This window comes from Arachis hypogaea, chromosome 4, assembly GCF_003086295.3.
Source record: "Arachis hypogaea cultivar Tifrunner chromosome 4, arahy.Tifrunner.gnm2.J5K5, whole genome shotgun sequence".
Classification (NCBI taxonomy): Eukaryota; Viridiplantae; Streptophyta; class Magnoliopsida; order Fabales; family Fabaceae; genus Arachis; species Arachis hypogaea.
In genome coordinates this window covers 125068864-125095549 of record NC_092039.1, presented here as the reverse complement: position 1 = coordinate 125095549, position 26686 = coordinate 125068864, and the positions used below count along the sequence as shown (strand labels likewise).

Below are 26686 nucleotides of genomic sequence, written 5' to 3'. Positions count from 1 at the left end.
GAATATTCTCTCTTCTAGCTTTTAGAATCAAGTTTTTACTTAGCTCTGATATCAATTATCTTCAGAGTCTTACCAAAAATGTAAAAATATAACTGTAATATATATAAATATACTAAAACGATTATCAGAACTATCAAAAAATCTAAAAAAAACTAGTAATATATAATGCACCAACATAGTTTGGTGCTATATATATTGTTCACGATATTTTTTAATTTGGGAAATTAAAAATTAATTTATTGTAGATCTAAATTTTATCTAAGGATCTATTGTTATTCAATAAATTATTGCATGTATAAAATTAAATTCAAATTCTCAACACTTATTTAAGCGAACGAGTGAGTTGATTATTCGATCAATCCAAATAAATTATATTGGTGCATTATATAATAGATATGAGGTTGCGGTTTTTGGTTGATGTTTTAATTAATTATTTCTTAGCACCCACAATCAATTATAATTTGATTCCATAGTATTAAAGAAAATGAAAGCATAAAACATCTTAAAAGAATACAGAACATACTTAATCCCTCCCCGCTCTTCTTCTTCCATAATCTCGTGACACTAACTTGTCAATATCTACTTATCCATATATATGTACGTCCAATTTATATTTAATCAAGTTATGGATAGGGACATAGGATTGGTTATTCGAATGCAGCTGCTATGCGGCGTAGGCTAATTCCAATGAATTTTTTAATAATGATGTTATGCGTATATTAAGATTAATTATTAATATAAAAAATATATTAAAATATAAAATAAATATTATATAATATATTATAACTAATTTTAATATATAAATAATATTTTTATTTTTGTAATTATAAAACTTTTGATTTTGATAAAGTTTAACATTTTAGTAATTTTCTCTTTGGCTCAAATAATTTATAATTATATAGACAAAAATTGCAAGGAATAAAAGGTCTTTTTCATTTCATCCCATTAAGAAAAGTACCCTCAAATGAAACAAAAAAATGTTGCGTGCTTTCATATCTCAAACCATATTCGCCATTGATTTGATTTGATTTTAATGAAAAATAAACACTGCAGAGAACTGTGTTACGGTGTTGAGCAATAAATAAGATCCTTTAATTTACTAGCCCTTACCAACCAGCATAATCTCTTTGATTCAGATATGGGAGGTCCCACCAACACAAGTTGGGACAGATAGATGAGGGTCTGTGTCTCTTAACCATCTCTCCCGAGTTCGATATTCACTCGGAGATGGGAATGGAGCTTGTTTGCTTGGAAGAGTCGTCCACTTTGTGTGTCTCTGCAGTACCTCAGGGATTAGTCATTAAATTTCTGGCCTAATGAATATTTTGGTACAAACCAAAAAAATAAAAAAAGATATGGGAGGCCCCACACCCTTCCTACATAGATTATGCAGGTTACTTCCTTTGAAAATGAAATACTTCTCTATCAAATTTCAACTCCTCAACAGGCTGATTTTTTTCAATATTGTAGGGAGATAGGTGTTTTTTAAAGTTATTTTTGCATAATTTTTTTTATCGTCAGAACACACATAAAAGGTCACCATCGTTTGGTGCATCTTAAGTTTTTAATAATTTAAAAGAAAAACGGCAAAGCTGTTTTGTGTTAAAGGAATTTTTTTTGTTTTTTAAAATTATAAAACTAAAAACGACAGTGCCGTTTTGCGTATTACACAAATTTTAAAGTTGAAGTTGATCAAAACGACAGTAATATTTTGCTAGAAAAATGATGAAAACGTTATTGACGTTTTATATTGACATAAATAAAAAAAATATAAAACTAACTATAAAAATAATATTTGTGTTATCCTGAAAAACACTTTTAAAAGAATAGAAGAGAACAACATGAAGTGGTTCTTTATTTTTGGATGTTGAGAGAGCTCTTAACTCTTTAGTAGTTTGAGTTATATATGCTGAATGAATTTTTTTGTGGATGAATATATTGAATGTATTAAATGAAGGATTATGTTAGTGTAAAAATATATTATAATTATTAGATTTGTATGATATATATAAAAGTGTGATTTATTTATGTGAAAATTTATATATTATTGTTGTTTCTCTTTCAATAATATATGAAAGATTTGAAGATATTTTGATATATGTTCGATTGTATATGTAATATCAAGTTTTTTCATCTACATCTTTAATTTTACAATAAAAATATACGAATTATTAATGATAATTATAAAATTATTAATGATAATTATGACTCCTTTTCTGGTGGTTAATCTTTTACGATCATTATTTAAAAACATATAGTATAAATTAATAATAAACAATTAAAATACTAAAAAATATGTTGTATTAATAAATATTTTAAATAAATAATAATCTATTAGAAAAACCCCTAAACATTAATATTAATAATTATAATTTTCTATTTTTAGAAATAAAAATAAAATTGCTAGAAGGCATATGCTAACAATTAATATCATTAATTATATTCGTTAATAAATAATTAGAATACTACGACAAAATCAGTTTTATTATTAAATATTTAACATAAACGATAATTTATTAAAAATATACCGTAAACATTAATAGTAATAATTATTTTTTTAAACACATTCTTGATAAAAACTAAAATTAGTAACAATATATGCTAACAATTAATAACATTAATTCTGTTTTTTAATAAATAATTAAAATACTAAAAAAATCCAGTTTTATTATTAAATACTAATAATACTATTTTCCTTTTTTTAAAACCTTACAAATAAAATTAAAATTAGTAAAAATATATGCTAAGAATTAATAATATCAATTCTGTTTTTTAAATAAATAATTAAAATATTAAAAAGTATTCAGTTTTATTATTACATATTTCAAAAAAAACTAAAATAACTAAACTAATCTTTAATAATAACCAAGGCTAATATATTTTAATAAATTTTTCAAACCTAAACTACTATAAAACATATACTAACAAATATTTATTAAACAAATAAATCTGTTGTTGAAAAAATGATTTCAAATAAAACTAAAATTATTAAAATATATACTAATAATTAATTAATAATATATCCTAACAACAATTAACTAAGACAGTAAGACTAACACTTAACAACAAAAATATATTTTTTATTATTTTTAATTAACTAACAAGTATTCTATTTATTTAGTATTGAAACAACAACATAATAATATTAAAAAATTATTAACTATGTTTTCTATATTATTTTCAGCTTAAAACAAATTAATAATAATAATAACTACCACCCCAAGAAATAAAGTAACCACAGCTTATCTTGGTCAAATATAAGAGTAGAATGGAAAGCTTCTCTTCTTGTCCCGGCGAAATTTTCGTCAATAGTGGGGTGAGGAACAAGTATTTTTAGAAGTGATTTGTTGTTGTTGCTGAAGAATTGAAAGCAACCGAAAAATGAGAAATGAGGATGGAGACACGAGATTACTTCTGTTGGCTGGGTCAATGCAAGAGAAAGAGAGAAGCAAACTAGATGTCAAATATGCAGAGCAAAACGTCACTGACATCTTGATCAAAACGTGGCTGATATTTTGTATGTAACGTATAAATTCCGCTAAATTAGTAAATAATTAGTTAATAAATTAAATTTTAATAAGAAAAGTTAAAAATAAAATTTTATATTCAAATAGGATAAAACTCTTTAAAACGAAAATTTTGACATTAATTTTAAAAAAATTGGCCTAAAATTAAACCGAATAGACCAAACCAATTTAACCAAATCTAAACCGAATTTGTGGGTCCAATCGGACTTATCACTTAAATGAGCCGAAACTCATCTCCTTCCCCATTCAGCAAAGAAGAACGCTGAACAACCAAGGAAAGAGGAGAGCTTCCAAACTCTCACCATAACATCAATCTACCATAACTTCTTCATCCAAGCTCCGATCGTCGCACTGCTTGTGGCTACGTGTCCAGCGCATTGAGCTCTACAATTCTATCGGATCAATTTCATATGTAAACTTCAATTTTACCCCAGTTTCTCTACTCCTTGAATTTCGAAAATTGGTAAGAACTCCCTGTTGAGATTTTGTTTAATTTGGTACTCTAGGTTCAATTTAACTTGTGGAGCATGACGGATTTAGTTCATTTAGTCCGTGGACACAATAAGAATTCTAAACCCTAACTATTTCTTGTTTTGATTATGTTGGATATTGAGTTGTTGGGTATATGTGATAATATGTGATATATATGTGTTAGGTGTATGAATGCATGATATGGAGACCTTGGAATCATTGGAAGCTTGATTTGAGAGCTTGGTGGGTGTTAGAGTTGAATTTTGGTGATTGAAGCCTTGCCCTCTTTGCCTAAGTGGGTTGCCTTGGTTAATACGTGAAAATCGATCAAGGTATGATTTACATTTCGCGTATTTAATATGTCATGTTTTGTGAAAACTTAGGCTAGATGACCATATATTAGGTTGGAACGTATGAATGTACTTAATGATTAGTGATTTTGGTAAGAAGTGTGACATGAATTGGGGTGCTTGTTGAATGAACCAAGAATGATGAATTGATGATGTTATGCGTATGGATATGTCTGTTGAACAAGTGAAATGATATTCTATTGATGTTTTGAAAGGTTGAAATGAGATGTTGTTGAGTTGAGAAATGGTAGAATTGTAAAAATTGTTGTGATATTGTTAAAGGTATGTTATATTGATGATTATAAGTAGGATGAGTTGGGTTGGAATGAGTTTTAAGAAGAAAATGAGGTTTTGAAGTTTTTGTGAAATTTGGTTTTTGGCTGAACTTTGGCGACCCATAACTTGGCTTCTAGACCTCCAAATGATTTCAAACTTGTTTTGTATGAAAATTGGGTCCGTAAAGTTTACGCCGTTCGAAGAACATATGAAAAATTATTTAAAACAGAAACGCTATGCGCGTCGGAAGTTGGGATTAAAAAGATTGAAATTCTGCAGCTTTTCAGACTTATGCAAATTTTTGAAAAAACGTACGCTCACGTGTACGCGTGATCCGGCATTTGCGTACATGTTCAGCTGCTCGCGACGCAACCAACCCTTTCGGGTTGGGGTTCTCGCGTGTGCAAGTGATGACTTTTCATGCCCACGTGTACGCGTGCGCGTGACCGGGGATTTGCGTATGCGACCAGTTGCTAGCGACGCGACCAACCCTTTAGGGTTGTAATTCTCGCGTACGCGAGCAGGGCTTGCGCATGCCCACGCGTACGCATGGCCCCTGTTTTCTGCAAAGCTGGATTTTGTGTTTTAAAATCAAATTTCCGACTTCTAAACCTCTATTCTCATCCTTTTAGTTATAAAATATAATACTAAGCCTAGTAGTTAGTTGAAGCTAGGAAATTGAGGTAACTTGGGGATGAAAAAAAGAGATAAACATGATGAATTATATGGCTTATGAATTTAATGTTATCTGAGATACGAGTTTTCTTGGGTACAGAACCGTGGCTTGCTACCACATGTTCCAGGTTGAGATTCGATACTCAGTTAACCCTATGTCGTAAGGGTAACCGGACACGTATAAATTTCCGGAAATGGATATCCCCATTGAGTAAGTTATATATGAATGTATGAATATATAAATTATGAATGAAATGAGAAAAAGGTATGCATGGACTCGTGGGGATGCGCGACGAGGGATAGTTCAAGGGTTTCAGACTTGTCAGGTTGGCTTGATAACTGACAGATAAGCCTCATCAGCTATAGGACAGGCATACATCATGTGTATTCTGTTTGTTTTGTCTGCTATGCATTACTTGAGATTGCCTAACTGAATATATATTATGCTAATTGTTATACTTGTTACTTGCACTACCTGCCTTCTACTTGTGCTTGAACTTGTCTGTTTGTTTGTCTTTGCTAAATCATTGGTGATGGAGGAGCGGAGAAAAGGTGGATAGGTTTAGTGTTAAAGTTAGGTTTAAGTTGAGTTTGGAATTCCTTAGAACACCTACCCCTTTGTGGCTTCTGTTTAGTAACTTAAGTCTTATAATCTGAGTGTTGGCATTCTAGGATTGCCTTTGGCATTCCCAGGACCTTATATATTTTGTGCGTGATACCTTTACCATGCTGAGAACCTCCGGTTCTCACCCTATACTGTGTTGTTGTTTTCAGATACAGGTCGAGAGGCACCTCGCTAGGCGTCTGGACTTCTGAAGCGGAGTAGTTCCTGGGTTCTTTTGTTGTTCAGTTTATGTATATATGTACTTAGCTTTCTCTCCAAGAAACTTGTTTATTTTGTCCTTCTTAGAGGTTTAAGGAGAGTTAAGATTTTACCTTTCTATTTTGGATATTTTGGGATATGTATACATGTATGTAAATATTTTTCAACCAGCCTTGGTTTCGTAGGCTGAGTTAGGAGCTAGTTATTCTGTATTCTTGATTCTTTATTCTCTCTTTTGTTTAGTTACACCTATGATCTTTAGGTTACTTAGCACACAAGTAATCTCGTTTCTTGAGCGTTGCGCTTTTTATTTTACGATTTTATTTTATCCATTTTTCAAGGCTCCTTATATGTTACTCGCTTTCAGATAATATTATGTATATATTTTGTTTTAGAGCTCGTAATATTACACCACCTCTATTTTACGGCTTAAAAATAAAATTATGTGTGGTAAGATATTACATAATAGCGGTGCCGTTATCTTGCGTATCAGATGACGCTCCCACAACAGACGTTAAATCAATGATGGACTCACTTTTGAATTAAACTCACCTAATTGGTCAATATTAAAAAAAAATGTTCTCCTCAACGCCTCAAGTTAATTAATTTTTTTTATCTTTTCATCTATTTATATATTTACTTTTACATATATTTAATATACATAACTAGTATGTGTACATATTTAACTTATTTAATATAATTTTTATTTATATAATTATGTATATACTCAATAGATTACTTTAATAAATTTTAACTTAATTCTATTCTATAATACATTAAAATAAATTTAGAAACAATTTCTCACACTAAATTATAAATTTTTAATCTTTTTTATTCAGTTAGAAGTTTATTATATCTATAAATTAAAAGCACAAAATTTTATTCCTAAAAAATTTATCAAAAGACATAGTCAAAGCCATTTTCAATACAATACCCATCTATTATGGTTTTATTCTCATCCCTAACAACACCCTTCTACATTTAAATCAAGCATCATCATAAAAAAAATAAGAACCTTTCAACCCCACAATACAAAAAAAAAAAATCCTAAACAAACTCTCAACATAAAATTATAATTGTCCCATATTTCAAATTTTGAGGAGCAAGAGAGAGTCATAATTGGTGCTCAATATAATTCAATTTATTTTCGTCGTCGCCCTCACTATTCTATAACCCGTTCGACGACAACCTCTTCTCTAATCGTTTGTTTGCCGAGACTAAACATCTACGATAAAAAAAAATAACAACTTTTTCACATATACCAAAAAAGAGTGAAAAAAGAGAAGCAACTAATTCAAGAAATAATAAGGATTTGGTAAAGAAGGGAGGATAGAATTGTCTAAAAAAAAGTCAAAGAAAAATATGATCCTGGACGAAGAAAAAAAAAAGGAATGACATATTTGAGTTGTAAGAAGAGAATTTTTAGTCCCTCAATAATTTAAGTCTCATATGTGATGCTAATAGATGACACATCAAATTTTGGATTTTTTATTTTAATATTAAAGAGTGAATAGAATTTTATGTTACAAAAAATAGAATTTTACAACATTTTAAAGGTTGTTTTGTATAAATACAATACGCAAAATATATATTACACTGATAATATAATACAGTAATTCTTCGCATACAAGCGATTAAGGCTTGTAAGTCTTACAAGTTCAATTAAAACTAACGCTCAAAACACGCTTCCAACCATTCTTTTTTCTTTTCGTCTTCTCCTTCTTCTTTTCTTTCGTTTCTTGTCTTCTCTTTCTCCTTCTTCTTCTTCTTCTTGCTGCACGTTCTTCTTCCTCTTACTCTTCTTCTTCTCCTTTTCTTTCGTTTCTGCACGTTCTTCTTCATCGTCTTCCTCTTCTTCTTCATTTACGTTCTTTTCTCTCTGTTTTATCTTTTTTTTTCGATTTTTCATGATGAATTCGTTTTTGAAGAAGAAGAAGCAGTAGAAGATGAGGAGGAGAAAGAGAAAGAGTTCTGAATTATGCATAAGATGTATTTTAACGAATTTTGGGTGTATTTCTTTAAATCCTTTGGGTGTATTTTCTGTAATCCTTTGGGTGTATTTTCTATAATCGTTTGGGTGAATTCCTATAACCATTTAGGTGTATTTTTGTAATCCTTTGGGTGTATTTCTGTAATCATTTTGGGTGTATTTCTGAAGTTCCATTATCTTCAAAAGGATTACAGAAATACACCCAAAGGATTATGAAAAATACACCCAAAGTATTTAAGAAATACACCCAAAATTCGTTGCATAATTCAGAATTCTTTCTCTTTCTCCTCATCTTCTGCTGCTTCTTCTTCTTCAAAACGATTTCAAAGCTTGATTTCAGAAACTATGAAAATCGAAAAAGAAGAAGAGGAAGAGGAAGAGGAAGAGGAAGACGAAGAGGAAGACGAAGAAGATGAAGAAGAAGAAGAAGAAGAAGAACCGTTATGAGTGTAGCGATTTGAAAACAGGAAACGTTGAGTTGAATAACGCATTAAAATGCCTAATAACTTGTAAGACTTGTAAATAAAAAATACTTGTATGTGTAGCACTCCTCTTTTAATACAATATACAGTTTATATATTGTCTTTATAAATTAAAAAAATCTAATCTGACAATTCATTTTTATAAATTTTATCCCTCCTAGAATTTTATAAAACACCGTAGCTTCTAATATTAAAAAATTATACCAATTTTTATTTAATATCTAAAAAAATAAACCTCAAATTTTATGTTAGCAATTATTTGTCATTCGATTGTAAAAGTAAATTTGTATATTTTTATTAATGAGTGGAGACCTGTTGAAGTCTGAAGGTGATTCAGGTGTAAAATGTCTTGTGAATAAAAAATTAAGTGTCAAAAAATATTTACTAATAATAGTAATAATAATATTTTATTTCCCGTGTTTTTGCACATTGATTCGTAATTAACCAACAAAGATCATTCGTCATAGGGTGCATGAAAGGAATTTTACCACTTTCATACATGAATTTTTTTTATTATAATTTTGTATGAAAATATTAAAAATAAAAACGATATTATTAAAATGGCAATAACAATATTCACTCTTCAACATAAAATGTTGGAATATTTATGAGCTTATTGTGTGTGGATTTTGTTAAATAATTTGAGAACAAAATCCCATGCCTTAAAAATAATATACTAATCACTGATGTTCCTTATTTTCCCCATTTTAAAAAGATATATGGTGAAAATTTTCTTCTTTAAAAAAAAGGAAAAGAAAAAAAATGTAAAATAGAAAAAAAAAACATAGTCCGAATCCGAATACAAAGTTGGTCTTGATCCAACCAAATCCAACACTTGTTGGAAACATCACACCTCTCTCTCTCTCTCTCTCTCTCTCTCTGTGTGTGGACTATGGACTGTGTTATTATCTTAAACAAAAGACACCCTTTAACACGTGCCCATCTCAATCTCAAAGACTCTTTCATCTCTCTCTCTCTTTTTCTCCATGTTTAGTTTGTTTCTAACTTCTCTTGTGGCTGCTGCTTCTGCTTCTGCTTCTGAAGCTCAACAGAGAGAGTGTGAGGGGGGGAAAAAGAAACAATTTTTTTAGTATTCAATGAAAGGGGAAGTGAAGATGAAGTCAAAGATGAAATGGGTTGGTCTTGTTGGGCTTGTTCTCTCAGCTTTCTCAATCTTTACACACTTCCTACTTGCCAGATTCACTGAAATGGGCATTGCAGAATACCAATCCTCAGTCACAATCTTCTCTTGGAGACCCATCTTTGACTTACAACATTCTCCTTCAAATGTAATCAATCATCAAGCAATCATATCTCACAATAAAGATCTCAACTTCTTTTCTTAATTACTTTATTTGGGCACCCACCTTTTTTGGCTTTTTCCTTTTTAATTTAATTTCTGTTCAACCCCAGATTTATTTGCATTGCTGAGACCCTTTTATGTCCTTGGGAGTGTTTCATAGTTCACAAATTTTTGGCTTTGCACTTAACAAGATGACAAAGGTGTTAGGGTCATAGTCATACATTAACTTTGCTTTATAAACTTTGTTTCTCCGAAATAAGTGATGCTTTGTTTGTGTTCCTTGGCTTTGGATCTTTGTTAGTTTGTTCATTGACTGAATTTGGATTACATTTGAGTCTACCAAGTACTTGGAGTAATATTAAGCTGCAATTACTTTTAAGCATTACTTTTCTTGCATTTTTCCCCTTCTTTTTTCGGTTATGTTTTTCATTTTTAATCTTGTTTTCTATTTTTTGTGATGCAGAGTGCCTCATATAGAAGACTATGGGGTCCTGTAAAGCGTCTCGAGTCCTTGTATCCTGACTCAAATCCCAGAGGATACTATGCTGGTTAGTTCAACTTTTCATCTTGTTTCCAATTCTACAATTTTGCTAAATTGCAAAGAATTTTGTGCTGTTATGTTAGTTTGCTGCATAATCAAACTTGCGAGGTACTCTATTTTCGGATTGGTTGTCTCTTGATTGTTAATTTTTCTTAGTTGGAGCAATCAATTTTCTTTTTCTAGCTTCTTTTATACTACTTTAAGGTATGATATAAACTTAGAATTATCAGATTATGGGGGTTTCTATATGAAGTCAATTGTATGTGTAAGCATGTGATGGTATGTGACTGGCACTTCAATTCCATTCTGCTTAGTGCTGCTCCTTATTGTAAATAAATTGCTATGTTATCTTTAACCTAACCTATGTCTGAGGAAACAAATCATCATAGTTGATATGTGAATGTGTATACATTCATATATGTAGATTAACTGCATAATTCTGATTTTGGCTTGCTAGATCAAATACACAACCAGAATAAACTAGTTCATTGAGGATATGGAATTTCAAATTGTTTGAAGGGTTCTGTGGATTTTGCACTTCATTTTGTTCTAAATATATGTATACATTCATATGTGAATACATATTTTATGGATCTTCCTTTATTGATAGATCCCAGTTCACAAACAAATGGGTTTATTTTTGTCCGGATACAAGGTGGTTTTCATGACATCAGGAATTCGGTGAGTGTATGGTGTTTTGGGGTCTCTATCCTAGTGTACTAAAATCATGTTGAACTAAAATTGTATTCCTATCCGATGGTTTTCAGATATGCGATGTGGTTGTGGTTGCTCGACTTCTTAATACTACATTAGTAATGCCTGAGATCCTATCAACAACCAGCAGCAAGGGAATAAGGTTCATGTTCTTCCAACGAATTACAGAATCTAATGTTGAACTTGCCTTCTGTGATCTAAAGTATTTCTTTCCAACTTATTTTTTTCAGCTCTCAGTTCAAGAGTTTTGCATACCTATATAACGAGGATCAGTTTGTACTCTCATTAGCAAAAGATGTCAAAGTTGTGAGAACTCTTCCAAAAGATCTCAAGGGAGCAAGGAGGAAGAAGGAGATTCCTGTTTTTAGAGTGCCATATGCAGCATCACCATCTTATTATTTGCTTCGTGTTCTTCCTGTATTAAAGAAGCATTCAGTAGTTGAAATAGTTATCTCTGAAGGTGGATGTTTGCAGGTAAACTAGCTCAGATAATTTCTGCTTCCCATTCAAGTTTTTATCTTAATTTTGGCTTCTCGCCCCCAAGTTTTGTCATATTTGTTTTATTCTCTTTTTGTAGTCCATTCTTCCACCACATTTTGAAGAGTACCAGAGGCTAAGATGTCGAGTTGCTTTTCATGCTCTTCGGTTCCGACAAGAAGTCCAGGATCTTTCTGCTAGGATTTTACAGAGGCAAGACAATCTTCATTGTCACGTCTCTTATTTGTTTGTTCTTTGCCTGGTTATTCTTTCTTTCTTCTTTTAGTTAACACATGTAGTTCCTAATACAATTATAGGTTAAGAGCCCCAGGTCGACCATTTATTGCCTTTGACCCTGGCATGACTAGAGAGGCTTTAGCATATCACGGTTGCGCTGAGCTTTTCCAGGTATATGTTTCAAATAAGATGGATGCCAATTCTCTCACACAAACTCCTTTTTATTCATATCTAAGCTGTGGCTTTATATTCCTTTCAAGGATGTGCACACCGAACTCATTCAACATAAAAGATCTTGGATGATAAAGCGTGGATTTGTCAAGGGGAAGCTTTCTGTGAACTCAGCTGAAGCAAGGTTGAAAGGTTCTTGTCCTCTAATGCCAGAGGAGGTAAAAAGATATGTTCAAACTTTGAGCAACTTGACTTGTTCAATGTCAATTAATTGGTCAGATATTCTCTTCCAAAGTTTGTAATAGTTATTGCAATTTTTCCATAGATCGTTTATTCGAGTACAAGGGCTTATGTTTGAAAAATAAAAGTACTACTATGTCTATACTGCTCCCATGTGTATTGATCAGAAGTTTTGATTGCTTTCAGATTGGTATTCTTCTGCGTGCTTATGGATACACAAAGGATGCGATTATATATGTATCCGGAGGAGAAGTCTTTGGTGGTCAAAGAACATTGATTGCTCTTCATGCAATGTTTGAAAATGTAGTTGATAGAACTTCTCTTAGCACCCCTTGGGAGCTGAGTAGGCTCTACGGGCAAGAGGTTAACCTAGTTAATGCTCCTCCTGCACATCCTTTCACCGAAGAAGTTAAAAAGCGTGCAGCTTGGAAGAATGCAGGACCCCGCCCTCGGCCACTTCCTCCACCTCCTGCAAGGCCAAAATCATATAATATAGAGGGTTGGTGGGGTTGGGTAGCAGAAAGCGACAATGAGCCGGATAGCACTGTCATGGAATTGAGGACCAATGCCCATAAATTACTATGGGAGGCTATTGACTATGCGGTTTGTGTTGAAGCTGATGTATTTATCCCTGGATTTGACCGTGACGGTAAGGGGCATCCGAACTTTGCTAGCTTGGTGATGGGTCACAGGCTATATCAGTCAGCTGCATCAAAGACATTTAGACCTGACAGGTAAATTACCTTTATTTGCATGTATCTATGTATGCTTTCAACGAGTAGTTATCGCTATAAATCATAAGCTTGGAACACTGTACAATATATTTTTGTTATTCAGTTAAGATCAAAACTTAGACATTTTTTCTTACCATATCAAGTTAGATATCAAATGGTAAGTTTCAAATTTGTAACTTAACACTTGGTAATCATTCTTCTGTTGATGCAGAAAAGAAGCTGTTAAACTTGTAGATGAGATCCGGAACCACACATATCAAGCAAATCATACCTGGCTAACATCAGTTCGAAGGCATTTGAGAAAAACATTACTTGATGGAATTATAGAAGCATCAAATAATTCTAAACCATCATCCTTTCTATCGCATCCAGTCCCTGAATGTTCTTGCTCAAGGCACAACGCCAACGAAGTATCAAAGAATTCTTCTGTTCCCTCAGCTTCCCAAATTTGGACAGCTCTTGGTGTTTCTCATCAATGTCCTGCATGGATGGACGCTGGTCCAGTTTCTCAAACAAAAGACAAGGAAAATGAAGACGATCTAGCCGACGATGATTCAATATCTGGATTATTCTTTGCTCCAAGTGGTGTAAATCAAGGTGGTGGTGAAGCAGAAGTAGGCACTAAAGAAGAAAATCAATTTGAGGATCAAGATGAACTTGAGGGTGGGGAAAGATGACATCAATATAATATGTTAATGATTCACATTCTCAAGATATATTGTTCATAAATCAATTTTGCTTCCAACTGTTGCCATATTGGATTCAATCTGGGTGCAAGAAGTGGCGTGAAGTCATTGAGATGTGGCTTTGTAACTCTGATTCAGGAAGTTCAGTAGCAAGAATCATCCAAACCTGTGCCTTTTCACAGCTCAATTCCTCAAATATAAGCATGAAAGGCTAAATTATTGACCCAGATTAAGTTTTGATGTGACCTAGCAAGAAAAGTGTAGTTATTATTAGGTTTAGGTCAGTAGTTTGAATTCTTTGTTAGGGAACTTCTGGTTTTCTCTCATTGATAGTTTTACAGACTGCATTCAACTAATGTAAATCCACTTCTGCAACTGTTGAAAGTAGTTTCCACATTTTGTTTTTTAACTGAGAAGACCCAAACTATTGCAATTATGTTGGACAGTTGGAGCAACTTATTTCTATTGTTTAATTATTAACATTTGTAACAGTTGTCTGTACTGATAGAACGTACAAATTGAACTCATAATACATTCTGCTGAATGCAAAATATAAAATATTTGCCATTCAATCGCAAAATCAAGTGGAAGTGCTGCAAACACACACATATATATTTAACACATCTCCAGAATTAACCAGCATAGCAAAAATTGATGCGATCCAATCTAATCCTTCTTCCCATTTCGCCTAAGCTAAGACAAGAAACAAGACAATAAACGTGGGGGGTGGGCACCCTTAGGTTGCATCTCTTCTCAGCCTCTTTAGACTTTGATCAGAGTCTTCACTGCAGTAATTAACTCTATTGGTCACAAACTGGTTTCCATACACCTGAACAAATATTTGGCAGAAACAATGTTGTGAAAAATCCTTAAAAATTGTCCCTTATCGAACACAGATTGTTGACCAAGAAAAGAAGTATAAAACACACCTTTGAGCTAGATGCCGAAGGGGTAAAGCCCGGATTTGATCTTCTACCAACATCAATTTGCACTGAGACACTAGTCTGAGACAGATCCACTCCTGAAGACTGCAGAGCTTGTGTAAGAGTATCTAATACTCTGTTGGACACAGAAACCTAATCAGCAATGGCGTGAATGATATCCCCTTCCAATTACAAGATACTTGAAGTCATGTAATACTCTGAAATCTGAATGGACAAAATCCACTATTTCCTAAAAGCTTTGGTCCTCAACGAGAGGGAAGAATGGGATAACAGCTTGATGATTGTCCAAAATGGGGGTCAGTGGCTTTTGGCCACTTATCAAAGTCATCTTGCAAATTCTCTATCTATTCAAGGAGGATGATGAATAGATAGACAAGTTACAAGATAGAACACTGATTGAATTAAGGAGGAAGTTCCAACAGATGGTAAACAGTGATGAAGGGTGGATCAAAAATAGGACAACAGGTTTCCTTACACACAGACACCGCTATCTCCGTTTTGTTCAACACTTGCTAAATAAACTAATTTATTTCACTACAATTTACAAACAACAAATAAGTGAAGAAACTGTGATAGACTTATCAAAGAAACTCACCCTTGCGAGTATGCATTTGAAATGCTTTGTGATTCACTTTCATTCGTCAGCTCTTCATGTTCCATCAACACATTATCCGAAACCATATAGTTGCCCCTGCTTGGTTTACTAAACAAAACTTGGGGCTGGATTTGGAAAGACATATCAGCATTAGATATAGGTTGATGCAGATGTTGGTTTGGCATACCACTGCTTACAACTGGGTCAAATGCATCCAGTCTCATTTGCATGCCCAATGGAACCGCTTCTACAGCTGAACCAATGGTGTGGCCCTTTTGGATAGTTGTTGTTGACAAGTCAGACTCTATTGGGTTCTGTACATTTTTTGGCAATAATGGAGAGACATCATTTTTCTCGTGAGCAGATCCATTTTGCATAGCTTGAGAAGTATCTGCCTTATTTTCTGCAGGTCCATGATGACCTCTCTGATAAAATTAGAGGTGAACAATAAAATTTGGATATAATCAGGCACAACCAGCCACTATGAGTCTATGACAGTTATATACTATTGCTGCCACTATGCCATTTCAGAACTCATTTAACTGCGCATAGCGGAGTACTACAACAGACATGAATTTGAAGAAACTGCAGAATATGGTTAAACAAACCTAGGAATGAACGGAACTTAAATCAGTTAGCATCATGTAATGTAAGTAATGAAACTTAGTTGGAACAAGGCTTGGCAGTCGGGTTGTTTCTGTTTTGCAGTGTAAAAATAAACCCTGATCAAACTAGACAAACACAAAGGTCATATCATTACTACGAATTCCAAGTTACAATGCAATGCATTTATACAACATTTCATAAAGCAAGGCAGAAATGAACCAACACTCGGGAAAAATTTGCACACAGCGTAATTCCATGTAACCTTACCCATGGGATTAATTTCGTTGGTTCCTGATTCCATCCTTCACAAGTCTGTTCATAAATTTGCAGTTTTTCCTGCAGAAACTGAATATACTCAATAACCTGCAAATAAAAAGAAGGGTAAAAGATCCTTTAATTAAGTTCATAAGGACATAACATCACATAAAACAAGCTCACAAAAAACATGATTGAATAAATCACCTCCAACAAAAAGGAAGCCTTATCTCTTTTTTGATCATTTTGAGGAATAAGATCTCTCAGAACCTGAAACCTGACACACAAACACAGCTCATTTCAACCAACCATTTTCAACCATTACTATAAACATTCACACAAAAGGTTTACCAAAATCCTAAACAAAAGCATTTAACTCGTCTACAACAATCATGACTAAAGAAACAGTAAGGGAAACAAAAAAAGAGCTTGCCTTTCATTAATCTTACTCCTTCTACGCTGCTCGGTCTCTGAATGCTTCGAACGATGAGGGTTCACCCTCTTCCCACTATTTGATTCATCCAACTTCACTGCCAAGTTACAACATAAAAACAAGAAGAACAACAATGAATAGTGACAAATTGACAATGTTATCGCTGAATTTCAAAATCTAAGTTGAAAAAGATAATAACTTTGAGAGACTCATCAAAAGACATAGATGGAACCACAAAAACCCCAAATTACAGTGTGCGTGTGAAAGAGAGAAAGATTGAGAACCTTTGTGAGGAGAAGAGATGTCGGCAGTGAAGTGTTCATCGTCGTCGTCGTCCAATTCTTCTTGGTGGCCTTTGGCAGACCTAGCCATGCTGAAATTTGTGGATAAAAAGGGGAAATTATCCCGAGAAAATGGCAAGGGAAGGAAGTGTAGTGAAGCTGTTAGGAATGGGCAAAAACCTGACCCTAGTTAGTTGGAACTTGGAACGAGACAGGCGATGATGAAGCCTTTTAAAGCTTTATTTATTTCCTCTCAGCTACGCGCTCAAGTTTTTTTTGTCAAATAATGTTGCTAAACCTAACAAAAACAATTCACATAATAACCTTATAAATTTCGTACCTTTTTTGTGCGTGTGTTTTTTACGTTTTTTTTTATTAGAGTTAATATTCAAAATCATCCTTAAAAAATATTTCGATCTCCATTTAATCCCAAAAAATAAACTTAATCAAAATAGTCTCTCAAAGATATCTCGACTTAATCACGTTCGTCCTTCCGTCAACTTTTTTGATGACTTGACTAACGTCTGCTGACGTGTGACGTTAACTGCCACTGTGGCAGAGATAGCCACTGGTGCATCCATTTACTACCTCCGTCCTCGTCGCAAACTAGCAATTTCAACACTTACCCAAACATATGGTCCTATGATTGTTAAATGCGACGTATTTATCGTCGAAATTAGGATTAGGGTTCAAACACTGAGGGACTGATTTAAACTGTTTTCACATAGTTATCTTGTCAGCAATAGCTTATGACACGTTGGCGTCTGCCACAATAATAGTTAACGTCACACGTTAGTAGACGTTAGCCAAATTATCAAGGGAGTTGACAGAAGGACGAAGGTGATTAAGTCGGATATTTTTGGGGGATTATTTTGATTAAGTTTATCTTTCGAAGATTAAAATGGAGATCGAGGTATATTTAAGGGATGATTTTGACTATTAACTCTTTTTTATTATCCTTTTATTATTGCTGTTACTGGTTTATTGGGGTATATTAACATCATATAAATACAAATATTTAATTTTCATAATTTTTGTTTACTATACTATATATTAATATAGCTTTTATTTTTGGATGAAAGTGACCATTTAATCCTTGAGAACTTTTGCATTAAATAAATTTATCTTTAAATAATAAAAAATATCAAATAACTCCATAAAGTTTGTTTTCGTTTGACATGTCAAGTTTTTCTGTTAAAATACTTGATGCTGTTAATGGCAAGAACCAATTTAAATAGATCAAGTTAAACACCTTAGGTAGAATCATATATAACACTAGCTTTTGATCCAAAATCTATATTCCTTATGAACAACTACAAAATTAGTCAATACATTAAGATTGATAGATTATTATTAGTTGAGTGGTTCTAAATATCAGATAATTTAATTAATATAAATATTAGTTTCTTTAATTTTAAAATTAGATATATTTGTCTTTTAAAATTCTAAAATTAGACAAATTAATTCATGTCTACTAACATCAAATATTTTTTGACAAGATTTGATGTGTCTAACATAAATTAACGTCAAAAACCTTTTATTCTCTTTGGTATTTTTTATTTTTTAAGAATAAATTTATCTAAAATAAAATATTCCTGAGATTAAATTATTACTTTACTTTTAACTTTATCTATAAAAAGTGGACATGAGATACACTAGTATGCTATGCTAATTTAAAATTTTTGTAAACTCCATAATATATAAAATAAAAATACTAAGTACATGTTAAAATTCAGCTAATAAATAAGTCATTATTTATTTATATATAAACATATATATTATTTAATTTATTTTTAATATATATTTTATATTTTAATTTACATTCTATACAAAGAACTAATTTAATAATTATTTTTTATACACATAATATGATTAATTAAAATATAAAAATTTTTATTAATAAATTATAATAATATTTTTATACGTATATCTAATTACGTAATTCTACATCAATAAAAATAATTATTTTTTATATTAACTCTATAAATAATTATTAAAAAATCAAAATAATTAGATAACTCTGAAAACATGATATAATATCAAAATTGAGTTCTTATTATAATAATAATAATAATAATATGTATAAAATATTAAAATCACATCTTTTATTTTGGACTTGGGTCAAGATAAACAAAAGTAGACCCGACCCAAAGAATTATACCCATACCCCCAACCCGGTTCCCACCCACCCAACGCAGACCCTCTTCCTCCTCCGTTAGCAACTTATGAGAGCTCCATGAAAATCTCAATTTTTTTTAATCTTCTTTTTCTGATTCTTGTGTTTCGTGAACGATCTCGTTTCATCGATCAAGATTCTCTTCGGTAGCCTTCTCCCCCATCATTGGTGATTATCTTCTTCTCTAATCTCTCTGTATTGTTCCAATTGCATATTCTATTTAAACTTTACACCATTTTTTTCTCTCTTTTCCCAATCTATTCGGATTAGAACTTAGAAGACAAAAGCATTTCACAGTTTGTTTAAATTTTAGAACTTTACGTGGATCTGTGCCAATTGCTGCAAGTATTTAACTATTTATCTGTGATATTTGTTCTCCCTTACTTTACGCTTTCCATTGTTCTAATTTATATTAAAAACAGAATCTTTAGTTCAATAAAAACCGTGATTATAGCTAATGATATTTGTTTCAAGTGTCCAATATTGTGATGAATGCAAATTTGTTGTGAACAGGAGAGTGAGAAGAGCAAAAAGGGGGCAAATCTTTTCAAATGGAATTAGCTGATAGAGCAGTTGGATTTCTACTAACTTTTCTTAGCTTATCAATATTCACGTATTATACATTCTGGGTTATAATCCTGGTTAGTGCTATTAACTAACTCCCCAATTATATAGTTAAAATCAAGTAAGCTTGCTATTATTGCCTTCAAAATTTCAACTTGCTAGTAGGAGTAGCTTGTGTGTTGATGTTTTCTTTTGGTGTTTGATTTTCAGCCTTTTGTAGATGGTGATCACTTTGTGCACAAGTATTTCTTGCCTCAAGAGTATGCCATACTAATACCGGTTTCAGCTGGTGTTGCAATTCTTTGCTTCTTGTGCATATTTATTGGATTGGTCATGCTCAAATCAAAAAAGAAGAAGGCTTAATTGTTGTATGTTTTGGAGGTTATTTGGTTGTCCTTTATAATGTAACTAGTGTTCATTTTTGTGAAGGCAATTAGCGTTTTTTTATCTGGTAAATTGAGAAGAAATTTATTGCTTTATAACTTATAAGAGTTCAATATTACTATCCTATGACTATGAGTGGTTTTGTTTTGATTGGATTAGAGATGTTCACTAAATAGAGCAGTACATCAAGATCATTTTTTTTTTTTGCTAAGAAAGAAAACTTAAGATGTGTTTGTGTGTTGAGATTTTGGAGGAGAAGGGAAGATATTGCAGTGAAAAGTTTGACAACTAAAATAGAATCACAGTCACCTTTCAAACCATTCACTTTTGTCCCTTTTCCCAAACCTTAATTCACAAAAATCCCTCTAAGGGTATGTTTTAATTGAGGGGGGTAAAAATGTGGTGAATGTTTTCATGGATGAGCTATGTGTAACTTTTTGCATCAATATTATTCATGAAAATATCACAAAGTCCTATTATTTATTACTTTATATTAACAGCTTTTAGAGGCAAAAGCCACCTTAATTGCTGCAGCTGAGGGTACAGAAACACTTAAAGTTTTGAAGTATGTTTTCCTTGCAATGTCTTGCATGCAGACAGAATTCTGTTTCTGATGGATATTAGCCATTTGGTGGTATCCTGATATAATTTGCTAGGAATAACATGGGTTGTTTGACTTGGGATTATATATTCTTGATCTCTCTTCTTTATCACTATTTAAAGTTTCAGTGGTTCCTGGCAGAAAAAGTTTTTATTAGCTATTTACTTGATTTTATTGCTTATGCTCTTCTTCCTGGCAATACTGAATAAGTTATGTTTAGGTGAATAATATGATTTAATTTTGGTATCATGTCATTTGTAAAATTTCTAAATGAATCATTTGTAATACTTTGAAACTCTTGAAAAATTATGAAATAGATAAGATCATTTGAGTATGTACATTAAAAGTGAAACAGTTATGTTACTTATGATTTTTTATGAAAAAATTATCAAAGTAAAAGACATGGAAACACCATAAGAGCTCCTAGATGGAAATTCTTTTGTCCAAGATTGAGGGGCCTCTTGGATTTTCGATTTGTGTATGATTAGCTTTCAAAATTATCCTACAATGCATGGGACAAGCAGAAGTTGACAAAAATGTTTGCTGGAACGTATTGTTCTTTGAGGAAAGAGAGGTGTAGTTGGCATCATCAAGGCTTTTTTGGATCACTCAAAACACTATCCTCCAAATTTGATTAATTGTTTAAATTTTGGGATCGGGGAACAATATATTAAATAATACAGATGAAAGTTCTCTTTAATAAATATATACCATATTGTTCTCTTTAACCTTTATCAAACATATAAAAGTTCTCTCTCATATCCAAAAATATGTTAGATAGAGTTTAGATGTATTGATAGACGATAATGTAGAACGTTTTATATAGTCATCTAATTACATTTGTTCTTTTGGATAAATAAATGGAATACATAAAATAAATGGAAGTTTCCTTTCTTTCAACATGATGGATGCCACGACGGTCGCCCTGATCGTGAAAGGGCAGTCGCAGCCAGAAAGCACAGCAACAGCCATGGTTGTAATGTGGTTCTGTTTTCACTTTGGTTTGGTGAATCTTGAAGATGTATTATTCTTTTTTTCTTTTGTTAGAAGTTTTAAGTGTGCTAAAATAGTACACATTTTGAGTCTTGATACATACAATGTTATTTGCAGCAAAACATGTCATTAATGTTAATGATTCTTGTGTTGAACTAAATGCAATTAAGCAGAGGTAGGGAGGACATGGCTCCTTCAATAACAATTGCCTTTGCCTTATGATTATATTCTTAATCAAGATAATGTGCTTTCCAATGTTTCATGACTTTCATCTATCAATTGCAAACATTCATGAGGATTAGAATAAAAGTAGTCTTCTTCTTTTGGTCTTTCTGGAATGGCAATTCTTCTTTTTGGGCTTCCCATCCTATAGACATGAGCTTCCTTAATAGCAATGGAGAACTCATCCCAGCTCAATAAACCATTAGTGTACTGATCTATTAAGTTTACCAGAAGCCTTCTATCCAGTAGTATAGTCTTTTTGAATCCTAGAAATCTGAAAAAAAAAATTATGATCTCAAATAATTAAACCATCAACTAAATTCATAGCAGATGATATCACTTGAATAGTTGAATTGAAATGAAATGTCTATAGCAAAGAGATAATGCCTTGTAAAGCTTTTCAATTATGATCAAAGATGCAAATGATTTTCATTCATACATTTAAGACTCTTATATACCAGAAAAATTGCAACAAAGAAAAAATAGACTCTCAGAAAAATAAAATAAAGGTATTTCTTCACCACATCAAAGGTTAAGGTAGATTTCAGAAAGGAGCATAGTGACAAACACCTGCGGTGGCCTTCGACAACCTTGGCCATGTTGCCATCATATGTTGGAATGAATATATCACTTTCCAGGGACACAAGATAATCCAATGCAGCCATTTGTGATGAGTGATTCTGGAAATTCATCAAATCTGAAGGTTGCAGCAGAGTTTCCTTCCTTACCTGTTTCAGTTTAGACAAAATGATAATAATAATAATAATAGTAATTGAACAATTTGCACACAAGTATAGTTAGTGTATATGCATGGTTCTGCTTCTTTTTACTTACCAGATTAGGAAACTCTCTGAGTAAACTTGCCATCCTTTTCTCTCCACCATATATTTCACCAGCAGCAATATATATCTGAACATTATGATCTATGCCTAATGCTGTTAATGTTAGAGCAATTTCCTCAGGTGTTATAGGGCATAAACCTTCCTTCCTCTTAAGCTCAGAATTAATGACCTTTTCCTTCCACATAGGATAAGAATATCTGAAATTTGATTTGCAAAGAGTTACATTCAAATGACAACTAGGGGAAATAATTTTTTCACCCTTAGATTACCTCATTCTTGTAAGTTCCTCCTCCTCCTTGATGTCACAACCATGAGCACAGCCAGAAAAGGCTAACATGTCCATCTCATATCTAAGGTGAAGTACAATGAAAGGTCCTCTTTCTCTCAAAATCCTCACTATCCTTCTACCAAGCTCTTCTATCTGGGAAGTAAACCTCAAAGCATTGAAATTAACATGGCAGCGCAGCTTCTGAATGTCGGTATGCAGTCCATTATTCGCAAGCCGAGCATCAGTTCTATTTAGGTGCACAACCTTGTGTTTCAGCAAGAGAGGAAGGATCTGTCACAACATTTAGAACAGTTAGCTGTGCTGATGCACCAAAGACTATCTGATAATTGAAAAACAAAATCATGTAAACTGAGAAAAGACCTGATTTTCATAGTATGTGATGTTAGACCAGCTAATAGGAGACATTGAGAAGGACAGTCCTTGTTCAACTCTTGTCTTCACCCTTGATGGTAGTTGCTTTAATATCCGAACCTCGTCTCGCAAGGATGTAATGAAATGATTCACATCAAATATGTCTTGGAAGTCACTGCCACAACAATGTAAACAAGGTAAGGATTTTGTTTTTCCAATTAAGAAATCAGGGTAGGTGTAAAAATGGACACTTTCCAAACTCAAAGTATGATAGCAAGTAGCAAGAATTATGTGCATAACCTTGGATCAGCCCAGAAAGAGGTTTTATCCAGCTCAGGAACTATGAGAGTGACATTTAATTGTTTTGCAATAGCAACCATATCACATATCTGCATTGAGGGTGGGAAAAAAAAAAGAAGGTAGGAAACTAAGTCTTTGAACTTTGAATGCCAATGATGATGTTAATTGAAGAAATGGTAAACAATGCAAATAACTTACTGCTGTTCTCATTTGGTTGAGTCCACCATTGCATGAGACCATAAGATAACCATTGTTCTTGTAAATCCCTGATGACAAGAACCATCAAATTCAGTAGGGACAAGCATCAAGGTTCTTACAATTTGAACCCAAAACACAAAGCAAATTGAAAGTAGGTAGGGGGAATGATCAATAGAACCGCTCAAATAAGCATTCATGGAAGAAAAAAACATGAACACCCTTACAAGCAATTTTCTGTGTGTCAGAGACAGACTTACTTTTTGGTGGCAGAACAACCTTGGTTGGAACCAAAGACTTTTCACCAATTTGAAACACAACAGGGGAACTGAAACAATAAGGCATGCCCATTAACAGAATTGGCCCCAACAATTCCCTCAGAGCAATCATTTGAGCAAAAATACTCCAAATTATTGCAGTTGTAATGGCTCTAGCAAGCCACACCTTGATTCCAGGCCTTATAGTCAACCTCTTTGAATTCTCAACTTTTTCAGAAGCCAACATTTTGAGCTTCATCTCCATCACCACTTCAACCCATCTTAATACCAATGATTCTTGTTTCAACTTTCACTTTGATTTTAACTCTTCAAAAGCCTTACTAAATTCCTTGAACTTAGAGTTAGTGATGCTTAATAAATTGTCCCTCAAGGTTCAAGGGTAATCCAAAGAGTGACACCTTTACCTTTGGATCTTCAAAGCAACCACATTTTGACCAAATTCCATGATTATTCCAAAGCCAAAAATGTGATCCATCCACCAGACATGCTGATGTTCTTGCTTCTGAATCACATCAATAGTTATCTTATACACCTTGAAATTCTAAAAACTCCTTGATTTTCAGCATGTTAGCAACTAGAACATTAGCAATGTAGCTTTTCATTTAGACAGCGAAGAAAAAAACAAATGGAAAAATCCAATTGAAATTCCCTAAAATGGGTCTAATGTTGATTAGTTTTTGAGGGTATTGATGAACATAAACTATCAATAATAATAAAAAGAAATGACTTTTCCAAGGTACAAATAACAATGGTACTGAAAAGTTTGTAACTTGACAATTAGTTAACTCATTCTTTGGAAGAATAGAAGAGGGTAGTTTGATATAGTAAAGTGAGGGAAAGAAGCAAAGACAATGCCTCTAAATAAGGCGCCAAAAATGGAAAGGTAATGCATTTACACTTTAACAGACATTGGGAGTTTGGGATCCCTGTTGAGTGTTAACTATAACCAACATCAATTTGCATTTTGAATTTTATTATTATATTTTTATTAGTAATTTTCATTATTCTTTCAAAAATATATACTTTTTATTCATATTATTTTTTATATCGTTTGTTTTTAAAATAATTGTTTCTTTTAATTTTTTTATTCATTAAAAATTTAATGTATTTAGATAAAAGAAATGATTATCTAAATATATTAATTTTTTAATAAGCCATAGAAAAATATTTATTTTAAGAAGGATGGATTACATCGCATCCTTAATGGTGAAAAAAAAAAGAATGTGTATATAAAATAATAATATTAAGAAATCATTTGACATTACTTTTATTCTTATTTTTCTCTTTTTTTTTTCTGTTTTTACTCTTTTTCTTTTAATGTCAAATCTATTTTTTATAGACTCACCTAACATTACTCTTCACGGGATAAGAGTGAACATAAAGTCATAAATAATGAACATTTTTTTTAAAGTAAATCTATGTTTAGGTTGGTCACTTAGAAAATGTGATTGTTAATCTCTCTTTTTTTGATATAGTACTAAAAAATGTCTATCTAATCCGATAATAGGTTCAGATTAGAATTTGTTGACAGTTCCATCATATTTCCTTTGTCAATTTGTCAAAGCTAGATGACACGAAGTTATGAGAATTTGTTGACTTAGACAATAATCAGGATATAAATATTTGGAATATGAAAAACCAATTAACCAAATAATAATAAAGAAGGACCAAAGGACCACCTCTTGTATTTTTGTTACTAAATTGCATGAAACGAGTTGATGAATGTGGATGAGAATAGTTGTCTTCTTTTGAAAATAATAATGAAAAGATATTCATGGCCAACAACAAAGGAATGAAATAAATAATACTCAAAGCCAAAGGAATGAAATAGTTGCAGCTCAATTTTATGTGACAAGTAGTGACTTAGCTGAAACATACGGAGATAAGGATGTGGTGGGAAAATTGTGAACAAAAGGTGCGGATTCAACCAAGTTGCAGCATGTTTTTGTCACAATTTTCCTCTTTAATGTTTCTGAAAGTTGGTTCAATACTAACAGAGAGATGCTGTTTTATTTTATTTTATTTTATTTTATTCTTTTTCTTGTAATTTATATAAGTGAAATACTCACTTGATTGTGATTAAAACATGTAAGATATATAATCATTTATGTATTTCTAGTTTTTTACCTAGATTAAATATTTAGGATAAATAATTGTATGATCTAAAGATCTAGAATTCAATTTTTGTTAATTTTACAAAAAGTATGAAACAAAGATAAAAAGAAAAAAAATTGTAAAATTTATACAAATCCAAAAATGAAACTTACGACCAAGTGTAAGATATATAGAGTTGTTTCCGTATTTCTCTCTAATATTTAAACTTTTGAGACAAGTAATTCTATAAAAAAGTAATTATTTTTCCATCTAAATAAAACATCATGTGAATATATAATAGTTATTTTAAGGCATAGGCTTGCTGAAGCACTTTATTTAAAACAAAAACATTGCTTTTAAATTTATTTACAACCTATAAAAGTTGATATCAACGTTTTTTACAACGAGTTTAACTCATTTTTTTCTTGTTAATAATGATACTACGTTAGCAATTCTAATGATTTGAAAAAATTAACTAATTATTCTTTAGTTAAAAATTTTTAAAAATTAAAAGAAAAATTCTTATTTATTATATTCAATTGAATCATAATATACTAATTAAATACAATGAACATATATTAAAAAT

General features: G+C 32.0%; 4 protein-coding genes across 6 annotated transcripts; 2 read left to right on the top strand and 2 right to left on the bottom strand.

The window, feature by feature from the left end:
* The first annotated feature begins 9391 nt into the window (after positions 1 to 9391).
* On the top strand, positions 9392 to 14152 carry LOC112797953 (O-fucosyltransferase 27). Its single transcript, XM_025841071.3, has 10 exons — positions 9392 to 9883; positions 10361 to 10445; positions 11049 to 11119; positions 11206 to 11294; positions 11383 to 11626; positions 11730 to 11842; positions 11947 to 12037; positions 12127 to 12255; positions 12464 to 13011; positions 13223 to 14152. Exons 1-10 carry the CDS (start codon positions 9692 to 9694, stop codon positions 13686 to 13688), a joined length of 2028 nt encoding a protein of 675 aa, XP_025696856.1. The 5' UTR covers positions 9392 to 9691; the 3' UTR covers positions 13689 to 14152.
* On the bottom strand, positions 14144 to 17129 carry LOC112797954 (transcription factor BIM3). 3 transcript variants are annotated; one of them, XR_011881516.1, is made up of 7 exons: positions 16815 to 17129; positions 16531 to 16627; positions 16305 to 16374; positions 16110 to 16205; positions 15237 to 15661; positions 14627 to 14802; positions 14144 to 14526 (listed from the first exon to the last, which is right to left on the bottom strand). XR_011881516.1 is itself a non-coding variant. In XM_072236226.1 (7 exons), exons 1-7 carry the CDS (start codon positions 16900 to 16902, stop codon positions 14434 to 14436), a joined length of 999 nt encoding a protein of 332 aa, XP_072092327.1. In that variant the 5' UTR covers positions 16903 to 17129; the 3' UTR covers positions 14144 to 14433. The 3 variants fall into 3 exon arrangements, 1 of the variants encoding a protein (XP_072092327.1); XR_011881517.1 differs by having other exon boundaries at positions 14627 to 14773; XM_072236226.1 differs by having other exon boundaries at positions 14627 to 14756.
* A 1869-nt stretch (positions 17130 to 18998) lies between these two features.
* LOC112797952 (dolichol-phosphate mannose synthase subunit 2) lies at positions 18999 to 20108 on the top strand. Its single transcript, XM_025841070.2, has 3 exons — positions 18999 to 19155; positions 19501 to 19628; positions 19762 to 20108. Exons 2-3 carry the CDS (start codon positions 19539 to 19541, stop codon positions 19912 to 19914), a joined length of 243 nt encoding a protein of 80 aa, XP_025696855.1. The 5' UTR covers positions 18999 to 19155; positions 19501 to 19538; the 3' UTR covers positions 19915 to 20108.
* A 1615-nt stretch (positions 20109 to 21723) lies between these two features.
* Positions 21724 to 24919, bottom strand: LOC112797951 (rhamnogalacturonan I rhamnosyltransferase 1). Its single transcript, XM_025841069.3, has 8 exons — positions 23989 to 24919; positions 23732 to 23799; positions 23534 to 23622; positions 23243 to 23408; positions 22863 to 23152; positions 22586 to 22790; positions 22322 to 22479; positions 21724 to 22025 (listed from the first exon to the last, which is right to left on the bottom strand). The coding sequence occupies exons 1-8, from the start codon at positions 24248 to 24250 to the stop codon at positions 21764 to 21766; spliced, it is 1500 nt and encodes a 499-aa protein (XP_025696854.1). The 5' UTR covers positions 24251 to 24919; the 3' UTR covers positions 21724 to 21763.
* Positions 24920 to 26686: the final 1767 nt, after the last annotated feature.

Excerpts from the sequence above, each read along its gene's own strand:
- LOC112797953 (XM_025841071.3), top strand. The coding sequence starts at position 9,692 with ATGAAAGGGGAAGTGAAGATGAAGTCAAAGATGAAATGGGTTGGTCTT. Across the intron at positions 9,884-10,360 it reads TACAACATTCTCCTTCAAAT|AGTGCCTCATATAGAAGACT; the intron begins GTAATCAATCAT and ends TTTGTGATGCAG. Across the intron at positions 12,256-12,463 it reads GTCCTCTAATGCCAGAGGAG|ATTGGTATTCTTCTGCGTGC; the intron begins GTAAAAAGATAT and ends GATTGCTTTCAG.
- LOC112797954 (XM_072236226.1), bottom strand. The coding sequence starts at position 16,902 with ATGGCTAGGTCTGCCAAAGGCCACCAAGAAGAATTGGACGACGACGAC. Across the intron at positions 16,206-16,304 it reads AGGCTTCCTTTTTGTTGGAG|GTTATTGAGTATATTCAGTT; the intron begins GTGATTTATTCA and ends TTTTATTTGCAG. Across the intron at positions 15,662-16,109 it reads CAACGAAATTAATCCCATGG|AGAGGTCATCATGGACCTGC; the intron begins GTAAGGTTACAT and ends TAATTTTATCAG.
- LOC112797952 (XM_025841070.2), top strand. The coding sequence starts at position 19,539 with ATGGAATTAGCTGATAGAGCAGTTGGATTTCTACTAACTTTTCTTAGC. Across the intron at positions 19,629-19,761 it reads CATTCTGGGTTATAATCCTG|CCTTTTGTAGATGGTGATCA; the intron begins GTTAGTGCTATT and ends TTTGATTTTCAG.
- LOC112797951 (XM_025841069.3), bottom strand. The coding sequence starts at position 24,250 with ATGGAGATGAAGCTCAAAATGTTGGCTTCTGAAAAAGTTGAGAATTCA. Across the intron at positions 23,623-23,731 it reads TCAACCAAATGAGAACAGCA|ATATGTGATATGGTTGCTAT; the intron begins GTAAGTTATTTG and ends CCCTCAATGCAG. Across the intron at positions 22,026-22,321 it reads GTTGTCGAAGGCCACCGCAG|ATTTCTAGGATTCAAAAAGA; the intron begins GTGTTTGTCACT and ends TTTTTTTTTCAG.